The following is an 11,021-nucleotide window of genomic DNA, read 5'->3' on the forward strand; positions in this document are numbered from 1 at the left end:
GAGAAATAGATAAAGAAAAATCATTTTATTACATTTGATGGGATTGTTTTATACACTTTGATGGGTCCAAAATGTATCAATGGTCATTTCTCACTATGTGTTCTTTTGCGTCCTCGTGAAACGTCATCATCCTCAGCCCTAGTGCTGTTCCAGTTCGCTAGAACAGCATATCGAGAACGGACAAAGTCCCCGGATGTAGTTCTGGCCCCTCCCTCTTTACCCAGCATGCATCAGAGCAGACTTATCCGTCCTCCAGACTGATAGCTGTCCCAGCATGCACTGCAGCAGCAGCTTCCAGGTTAGCGCTCACAGAGCTCAGAGGATTAAATTAAAAGTTCTCTTTTCTGTTGCTGTTGTTCAATAAAAGCACGTTATAAGATCATTAGAGGCGAGAATATTATACTTTAAGCTTCACTTTATGGAACATTTACTGATTTAGTGCATAATTTAAAAAAAGTTCAGATGTATATATATACATATATATCTATATATACACATGTGTATGTACATACATATACATATATACATATACTGTGTTTACTGTGCACTTTTTTTTCTTTTTTTTTCTTAAGACAGTTATTTTTGCTCCTTTCAGCATTTCCCCCTTTGCATGTGTTTTGTGTGTTAGCGTCATTTATGTGTTTGCAGTAAGTATCTTTTGACTTAGCTGTTATGTTATGTAACCCCCACCCCCGCTCTACTTTATAGCCAGTTAGTAAAGTTTACAACAGCTATGAAATTTACGACATCATTTAAGGAAGAAAAAAAAACTACAAAAAAAAACAAAACTCAAAGTCTTTTACATTTTGAGAGTTTAGATAGTTTGACTAAATGCAATAAATATTTTCTATGGACGGTTTATTGAAACTGACCCCATTTCTACGGCGGTCAATCAGTTCTGACAGCCTTCTTCTGTCAGATGTAAAAAAAAACAAAGAAAAACAAATTGTGGATTGACAAGGGAACATTATTGTAATAAAATAATTGACTTTATTCATTTCACGTGTAGCAAAAGTAGTCATGAACATGTGCATGTTTACATTCAGCAAACGCATGTTTATTACGACGGTTACAACAAGGTACAGTTAGAAAGACTGTAACTCACGCTAAAACATCTGTTTTTTTTTTCCTTGAACTGACGTCTTTGTTTCCTTAATCTTAGATTTTTTTGGTCCTTTTTTTTCTTGAAATATTTTTAGATGCATTTATACAGAAACGTGCAAACACAGAAGACGTATTCTCTGGACGATTTCTTTCTTTCCTTCCTCTCTCTCGTTGATCATTTTATTTTCTCGCTTGACAACTAATTTTTCATAAAAAGCCAACAACTCCAGAAGAGCCAAACCGCTACCATAGACATACCTGCTTCTTACATGGAGACCTGGATTTTAAAGGCCTTGAAAATACGGTTATGTTTTTAACATTTTTATGGAGCTAAATTGGGGTCATAAAGTTGTTTAACAAAAAAATTATCTTTAGGAACCAAAAAAAATTTAAAACACGACAAAAAAAGAATCAGAAAAACTATTTGAAAACTAAAAAAAAAAACATTAACACTGAAAAGTATATTTATAGCTTTTAAAAAGGGTTTTAAAGAGATAAAAGATTTTATAAAAAAAAAAAAAATGTGATGCTAAAAGTTATTTTCAAAGCCAGTAAAATAAGCACAGAATATGGATGACCTTTTAATGACATTTCTTTTTCCCACAGTACCTGAATGCAACAGCTGGGAACATTTCACATGAGCTGTCAGTCATAATAATTAAATCCTTTTGTTAGTTTTAAATAATTATTTTTTCCAGTTTCCGATTTATCTTTTCAGTTGAAATTTTTTCTATTTTCAGTTTAAAAAAGCAAACTTTATGGCCCCAATTTTGCTCCATACATTTTCTACAATTAGTATAATTTCTGACTATTTTATTTTTTAAACATAATCAAACATAAATTTAGATAAAAGGGAAATTGAATAGTGAACTGAGTCTCTCGATTAAGCAGGTTAGGGTAAAATATTCTAGAATATCCTGACTGATGTTTTACTGATGATTAGAAACTAAAGGTTTATAGACGTGAATAGATGTGGTTTAGCAGCCAATGAGCCCCGTCCATGTTGGAAGATGTGTTGAGCTGCAGCTGAGTAAGAATGCCCTCCGCACACATTGGCACCAGACCAACAAGGTGCTCTAAGTTATGCAAGAGGATGAGTCACCGCGCGTGTGAGCCATTTTGTGATGCTCGCTGGTCTCTGTATGCGATACGCTCTGCAGTGTGGTACGAAATATTGCTGATGACTCTGTGTTTCAGAGAAAGGCGCTTTTCAGAAATGTTTATGAGGAGATAAAAGAATCAAACCGGGTTGTGATAAAACGACGGTTTCAGCAAGTTTGGCTCAGGTTATGGCTTGTTTGAAAGGGTTGCCATGGTATTAAAATAAAACAGCAATGCAGTGATGGTTTTGATCTGAAAGCCACATTTGAACGTTTTAAACAATAAAAAAAAAATGGAAACAGAAAAATCCTAGAATACTTTCCAACATTTTGAGAGAATCAGAGACAATGAAGACGGGCCTTTTTTATAACTAACTCAGGGTATAGATCCCCCTGAGATTGGACCAGTAAAGCCTGGTTTATGCTCAGAAACCAGGTCGTCTGCGTGTGTCGCAGCTAACGCAGATATGCCCCGCCCCTTCCGCAGACACTCTGGTCCACCTCCCCAAAATTGTAGGTGACCTCAGACGGTGCTGCACACAGGAGGCCTCTGATTGGTCAATTCTAAATCCGCTCTACACTTTGCGTATTTCCTGTTTGGTACCTAATGGCAGAAACTCTGGCTGTAGTGCCGTCCATAGGGTTGCCACCCGCCCCTTGAAATACGGAATCGTCCCGTATTTGCAAGTGAATTACGCGTCCCGTATTGAACTGATAAGGGACGCAATTTGTTCCATAATTTTACGAATTACTAAAAAAACAGTAACGGCGGTGCCTCTTGCACACAGAATACCTCTACTGTTGCGAGTGTGACCTTTGTCTGGGCGTCCTGATTCTCTTTCCCTCTCTCTTGTAGCTAGAGCTTAGAGTTCTACTGTTCTTGATCCACGTTCCCCTTATGGCGTTGTCTGTCTAAAGCATTCTCCACTCCATAATCTGTCTTCTTGGGGCGTTTATCATGGTTTCCTGGTGACGGTCCTCATGTTTAGTTCTAGTTCTATAAACTGTGCACCTCCACACGCCAACTCGAAGCATCTATCGCAACTTATTCATTACCAGTGCCCAGCTGACCTGCCTAAAGTGCATTCAAACGAACACGCAGAACTTTCTACATAATTGCCGCTAGTTGGAAAACTTTTTCTTGATCTATTTAGCCTATCTGAAGAGAAAGGGAAGGAGATGCCTATTGTACATTCTCTGGTTATTTCAACCTTGGGGGGGCCACAGCAGGTTGGCAGGAAAAGTATAACACAACAAAGTGACTCATTTAATAACCTGGGTAACTAACAACCAAAATAAACCAAAAATAAGCACAAAAACAAACCCATTAATAAAATACAGATAATCTTCCTTATAGCTTAAAAAAAATCTACCAGGCCAAGCACACCATTGGTTTTGTGAGGGGATTTCTGTGTGCGATGATACTGTGTGAACTTAACATTTCCAATTATTAATTATTTTAATTGACTGTAGCTTACTGCAAGACATAGAAGCCATAAAGGTATGGTTCTGTGTTGAACTGAAACGGGACACAATTTGGTTAAAATGCAGGAAATTTAAGGAAAATGCATCTAAGAAATTAGAATTTGCAATTTTCCCCCTGCGACAATGAAATTTCTCTAGGACCCCCGTGCCCCTTATTTCCATTTCTGAAAGGTGTCAACTAGTGTTGCACCGATACCGATACCAGTATCGGATGGGGCCCCGATACTGCCCTAAAATGGTGGTATCTGTATCGGCGAGTACCAACAAAAAGGGCACAGATACCATTTTGAGAGTCAAAAGTTTCTTCAACTATTGTCACCCACTCCTGGTAGGCAATAAAAAGTTCTACTGGATTCACTCTGTTTGAGTCTTTTTCCTGCTTCACAAATGTAGGCAGCAGCTTGACATGAAGCCATGATGGCAATTATTTTACATTATTATGGTATCGGTATCGGCCGATACTGCACAGCCAGGTATTGGGTATCGGTATCGGGGCCAAAAAATGGCATCGCCGCAACACTAGTGTCAACCCTAGCTGTCCACCACGCCTGGCACACCTCGGACTCTATCCCAGACACTGTGCAGGATGCTAGTTTGTAGCTCTGTGCGACGGTTTGTTTGTTTGCACCCGAAGTTAAAACATGTAGCGCCACGGCCAGTCTTTGGGGGCGTTGGATGAGGGGTTGTAGACGGCGAACAAGCTCGTCAAACCAACACATGGCAACCCACAATCCTAGCTAGTTCCTGATTGGCCCTCTGGTGTTGTTGCGTGGAATAACATAGCGCAGACCACGCTTCAATATTGGGCATAAATCAAAAATATCTGCGACAAACTCACTGCGACACACTGCTGCGGGAGGATAACCAGGCCCGGCCCCTTCTTGAAAATTATTTAATAAGGACAACAAAATGATATTTTTCATTTAGAAGTTGTTTAGCTTCATCTAAAGTGTAAATATGGGGTTCAGGTCAAAATGTCAGCTAGGCAACATGGAGTTGGACCCCCCTAGTGTATCATGGTGGTACTGCAGGTAGAATGTGAATTCCGCATCTCATCCTCCTCAGGACGGACCAACAAGGCAGCCCTGTCCCCCGCATTTCCATTAATTTAGGGGCCCAGACCTGAAAACCATTGAAGACTCCTGGTCTAGTGTCTTCATTCACTGTCATGGTTTGTAAAAATAAAGGATAAAACTTGGATCCATCAGTTTTGATTGAGAGAACAGAGCTTCTACATGAGACTTTTAACAAGGTTGGGATGGCCGCTGCCCCCACAACGGCCCAGAAAGGCAGAGGTCAATACGAAGCCATAATATTGGCAGTGGATCTTAGAAATGCTGCTCAGCCTGGTTCATTTGAGTGTTTAAATTGAGTCAGGTTTCCAGGATCCACCAGGCCTTGTGATTTAACAACATCCTCTCCAATGTTTTACACTAGATTGGTAGCATTGGTAACTCCAGTATTGAACTGACTTCCTGACTCATAATCCAGACTTTCTTGGTGGTTTGAGTTGAAATTTATGAGTTGGAAGCCAATCATTTCAACTTCCGAGGACAAACCGAACGTACCATAAGGCCACAGTCCCTTGATCTGGACCCATGGCCTCCAACTCCAGTTCTATAGATCTACTGCTCTGCATCTTTTACTGTAGGTTCATCCCTGCTCCAGCAAACCAGAATTAAATGAGTGGCTCTATACTTGGCCTTTACCAAACCTGATTTTGACATTAATTTGTGTCGGAGCAGGGAGGTACCTAAAAGTCACAGGATCGCAGACATCGAGGCCAAGAGTTGGAAACCACTGGTCTGGATCAGTTAAGATGGGATAAAAAAAACATTGTTAAACAAAACCTAACAGGAAAACAACAAGTTAAAGAAATCTACTTTTTTATGACTATTCCTTTTTTTCACCGTAACATCAGGCTCGTCTTCTAAAAGTTTGTGTTCAGTCCAACCTCTGTGCTCTGTTCATGAGGATCTGCTGTATGTATCTCTCCACATCATCATGGATGCTGCTGTCCAGCTGCTTTCCGTCCTTAAAATAACCCTTGTTTTTTATTACTGGAGGTCCTGCAGCAGAGATTAAAAACTGCTTTTGTTGGGGGACTGTTTGAGATTGGGAACGGATTCGGGAAGTGGGTATCCGCTGAAACGCCTGGGACGAAATTTGCGGATAATAGGTGGAGTAAAAAGACTTGTGTTGAAGACTAGGAGGTGATTTCCTCAGCTGAGGGGGATAGCGCCTGATTGGAGGGAAACCATAGGGGTCCTCCATGGAATTACCAAGGTAGCTGTTCAGTGTAAGAGCAGGTTTAGGCATGTAGTACTTGGGTTTGGGTCTGAGGATACGAGGTATGTAGTAAGGGTAGTAACCCAAGAAGGGTTTCCTCTGGTGGTAGGCATATGGATATAAGGAGTGGCCAGTCCAAACAGGCTTGGGTGATTTGAACCAGGGTCCCTGCTTCACCAAAAATGGCTTCTCTGGCTTTGGTGAAAAATTGCGATAGGGTAGCAAAGGTTTAGGAAGTTTCGCTTGTGAAACATACGATTTTGGTGTGTTTTTGTCTGCAAACCAAGCTTTGAGGATATTTACGGCTGGAGATGGTTGCTTGGACATGGGAAGGCTGTTTTGATTTGTTGAAAAGGGCCAACTAGAGTGAAGAGACGGAGATGAAGTGTGCTGCCGTAGCAATGCCATCTCAGGTGGCACGTCTTTCTTCTTCTTCTTCTCCACATCAGCAATTATGTCCACGACGTCATCAGCAGGGAGGTGCAACTTGCTGGAGATCTCGATCAGTTTGTCGATGGTCTGAGGGTCAATGTCGTCTTCCTCTGCCACCTCCTGCTCCTCATCAGATCGCTTATCCTCTGCAGCATTGGCCAGGGACAAACTGTGCTTCTTCTCCCCTTTGTTTTGTTTCACCATGTAGCTCAGTAGCATGTCTGAGGCAATATCAGCCAGCTTCTCCTCTTCCATCTTGGCTTTTTGGGCCTCTGCTGCTTGCCTCATCATCTCCTCCTGCTCCACTTTGGCTTGAGCCTCCTCCTCCTCCGGACTGAGGGGTTCATCCTCCTCCTCATCGTCCTCTGCACCCTCATCCTGCGCCTCCTCCTGCTCAGCTGGAGACGGGGGCTGCGTCGCTTTGCCGATATACTCGCTGTACTCTGGCTCTTCCACGGAATTGCCTCCCGTGAACGTGGGAAAGTATATTGCTTTCTGAGTTTCCTCCTGCCATTTTAGTTTTTTCTTGGTCATGGCGAGATTGCTGCCTTTATTTGTTGGAAGGATGTCGTTGTAGCTGCTAAATCCTCGGCCGTATCTCTGCTCGGAGATGCCATCCCTTTTAGTGTCGAGACGTGGGAACTCTTTCATCATGGTCTCCAGACTCTTCAGCTCCTCTGGATTGAGTTGCTCTTCGTCTTCGTCGCTGTTCTGCTCTGGGTTAGATACTCCCTGGCTAGCGGCGCCACCCTCCGCTGTTCCATCTGAAGTGCTGGATTGCTGCTTTGTTTGGACTGGGATCGTCTGACTCGTAGTGTGGCTTGTCACCTTCTCGGTTATCTTCTCCTCCTCTTCCAGAGCTTTCTTTTTCTCCTCTTCCTCTTCTCTCTCCCTCTCCTTACCCTGTGAAGCAATATACATCTCCAGCTCTCTCTGTCTATCTATTTTTCTGTCTCTGGTCGCTCTCGTACTGTATGGCTCTTCTTTTTCAATGTTTTCTCTCTCAGACTCCTCCTCTTCTCCCGTACTTTTGTACTCTTCTTCATCCTCCTCTCTTCTGACATATGTTTGATTCAGGGCTTCCAGTAAAACAGCTGCTAGCCTTTTGGGATCAACGCCTTCAAAGAGCTCCTCTTCTTTGTCAGTTTGGTCTTTAGTGGCCAGTCTCCCTATCTCTGGTATTCGTCCCATGTTTTCAGAGATTTCGAGCCTGGGAAGAACTTCTTCAGGCGAGTCATTGTGGTCTCCAAAAGCAGGGACAGGGTTCGATGTGGACGGTTGAAGGAAGGCCAACAATGTGAGGAGGACCGTGATAGAATGGAGACCCGAAGCATGGCAGTTCCTTCTCATGGCCTGTTGAACCAGGTCCTGAACTGGACACAGAGAGGGACCAAGAAACACCTAAAAGGGAGAGTGAAGAACAGATAATCACTTTCAGATTTCCATACAGATAGATAGGTATGCATCCTTCATGATTGCATATCACAATCTGTCCAACACTATTAAAAAGGACTTCCTGATGAAGTTAGAATAATTGGAATCTGTCTTATATGCCACAGATTAGCAAAATATTAAAGCAATAGGCACTGAGAAGCAATAGAGAAGACATATACGTCATTATACCGACGGCTTCAACGGGCGTATTGCTTTTATGAAACGGTTGCCAGCATTATAACAATTTGTTGGTGATAATTAAACAATACAACTGAGAACTAATTTAGCCTCTTCTGATGGAACAGTTCTCTGAACCGTTGACAGTTCATTGGTGTTGTGAGAGTTTACCAGCAGATTATAAAGATATTAAATAACTAGAATTGGAAGCTATAGCTAATTAATAGGTCATTCAAATCAAGGGCCAAACAAATTAATTATCATCAGTTCAATGATTTTAACTGTAATTTAATTAATAACCAGGGTTTGCAGTCTCTTATATAAAAGGTTGGACTCCTGAAGCCAGCTGGTAAAAATCCAGTTGTCTTTCACTAATTTAGTAATTCAGGCTATTGCTTTTAGCAAAGTTATTAAATCACCAACCAAATAAAAGTGTCTCTGTTCATTCAGATGCTACTGAAAGAAAACTGATTCCAGCATGAGTGATAAATCGTTCACTGCTTCAAATAAACACAAAGACCACGGGTTAAAAATACAATATTATCTTTATTAGCTACTATCACACAGTATTATTTCTAATAACTACACAGAAACTAAACAGTACTGAAAATAAGCACAAATAAACAAAAAAAGGGGTGAAGAGTCTGTTTAAAAGTCTCTGAGGAAAGTGCAAGTTTTAAAGCTTAATGCATTGAAAGTGTTCTTTAAATAGTAGCAGATAAATGTGAATAAACCCTGATGCAGAGATGCTAACTGCAGTCTAAACAGTGCGGTTTCCTTGGTTTTATTGTGGAAACTAAATAATGTCTCATTAATGCATTAGACTGTGATGAGGCTGAAGAGAAACAGGTTAGCTTAGCTGGTCTCAGGGATTCTGGTCCAGCTGAAATGAAGGAAAGGTTAGCTCACCCGCCTCTACAACGTGTTCAGTATAAGCTAGCTAGGAGCTAACGATGCTAGCCAGTCCAGTGGGCATTAGCTTTAGACAAACCCAGCTTGTTCAGTCTGTAGTGAGTGTTAGCATTCAGCTAAAACTCTACAAACCATCAGCAGTTGATTCAGAAAGCTTATTTTAAATAAAACCTAAACATGACGATCTATTCTACCTAGTTTAACCAAGCAGAGCACTTATGAAGCATCAGATGGAAAGGAGGAAGGATGATGTTATTGTTTTAGCTTGGCGGAATGGAAAGTCTTCGCCTCGGTTCGGTTTATTGCACGCCGCATCTTCAGTCCATTCTGTTCGTCCAACAGCAGAGAGGTTTGGATCAATCTGATGCAATAATAAGTGGCAACTTTGCAGGGGGGTTAATTTTATAACTCACGGCAGCCGGGACGTCTACCTTTAGCTACAATGGCTAGCTTGTAGCCACAGCCCTCATGGAGAAGCTCCGTGGGGCTGATCTCGGTCTCTGTATCAGGCAGGGATTGTCCCGGGTCTGATGGCTTCTGAAGTCTCCTTCAGCAAACAGCAATCGGGGCCCTCTGTCGGCGGTTAGATTTAGGCTAATAGATATGGATTAGCTCTCCTCTGTCTCTGCTGCAGCAGGCGGGTCCAGGAAACACTGCGTTCAGCTCCTTCTGAATCGCAGGAATAAGGCACTGAGACTCTGTGCAGCTAGCGCAGCCTTTGGTTGCTACTTAGCGTAGCTTATAGCAGGGAAGCACTTTAGAGTCTAGTGAACAGTGAACAGTTCTTTCAACATCGAACAGTTCTCGGGAAAGTCAACATTTCTCTGAACAGTGAGCAGTTCGCAGAACACGGGACAGTTCTCTGAACATTTAAAAGTTCTCTGAACATTTAAAAGTTCTCTGAACAGTGAACAGTTCTATGAATAGTTCAAAGAAATGTGAGCAGTTCACTAGACAGTGAACAGTTCTAAGAACAGTGAGCAGTTCTCGGAACAATGAACAGTTCTAGGAACAGTGAGTAGTTCTCGGAACATTAAACAGTTCTAGGAACAGCAAACAGTTCACTGGACAGTGAACAGTTCTCTGAACAGCGAAAAGCTCTTGGAACTGTCAACAGTTCTCGAAACAGTGAACAGTTCTAGGAACAGTGAACAGTTCTTTCAACATCAAACAGTTCTCGGGAAAGTAAACATTTCTCTTAACAGTGAGCAGTTCACTGGAAAGTGACCAGTTCGCAGAAAACCGGACAGTTCTCTGAACATTTAAAAGTTCTCTGAACAGTGAACAGTTCTCTGGATAGTTCAAACAAATGTGAGCAGTTCACTAGACAGTGAACAGTTCTAAGAACAGTGAGCAGTTCTCGGAACATTAAACAGTTTTTATGAACAGCAAACAGTTCACTGGACAATGAACAGTTCTAGGAACAGACAGTAGTTCTCAGAACATTAAACCGTTCTGGGAACAGCAAACAGTTCACAAGACAGTGAACAGTTCTCTGAACAGTGAAAAGCTCTTGGAACTGTTAACAGCTCTCGAAACAGTGAACAGTTCTTTCAACATGAAACAGTTCTCAGGGAAGTAAACATTTCTCTTAACAGTGAGCAGTTCACTGGACAGTTCTCTGAACATTTAAAAGTTCTCTGAACAGTAAACAGTTCTCTGGATAGTTCAAAGGAATCTGAGCAGTTCACTAGACAGTGAACAGTTCTAGAAGCAGACAGTAGTTCTCAGAACATTAAACAGTTCTAGGAACAGTGAAAAGCTCTTGGGACAGTCAACAGTTCTTGAAACAGTGAACAGTTCTAGGATCAGTGAACAGTGCACTGTACAGTGAACAGTTCTCAGAACAGTGATTAGTTCTCTGAACGGTTATCAGTTCAATGAACAATGAACAGTTCTCTGAACAGTGAATAGATCTCGGAACAGTGAACAGTTCACTGTCATCTATTCGCATCAGACCATCTGGGTTCGTCATATGCCCAGGTTCTGCTGACGGTTTTTCAAAGGGAGTTTTTCCTCTCCACTGTCGCTACAAGCATGCTTAGTGTGAGGGATTGCTGAAGAGTCAATGAGTCGATGCAATCAGCT

The 11,021-nt window shown here is 41.7% G+C and overlaps 1 protein-coding gene across 1 annotated transcript; it reads right to left on the minus strand.

The window, feature by feature from the left end:
- Positions 1-5,157: 5,157 nt before the first annotated feature.
- Positions 5,158-7,816, minus strand: LOC107100678 (neurosecretory protein VGF-like). Its single transcript, XM_015399253.1, has one exon. It carries the CDS (start codon positions 7,758-7,760, stop codon positions 5,634-5,636), a length of 2,127 nt encoding a protein of 708 aa, XP_015254739.1. The 5' UTR covers positions 7,761-7,816; the 3' UTR covers positions 5,158-5,633.
- Positions 7,817-11,021: the final 3,205 nt, after the last annotated feature.

The sequence above is a fragment of the Cyprinodon variegatus genome, unplaced genomic scaffold (assembly GCF_000732505.1).
Source record: "Cyprinodon variegatus isolate N-32 unplaced genomic scaffold, C_variegatus-1.0 Scaffold1000, whole genome shotgun sequence".
NCBI lineage: Eukaryota > Metazoa > Chordata > Actinopteri > Cyprinodontiformes > Cyprinodontidae > Cyprinodon > Cyprinodon variegatus.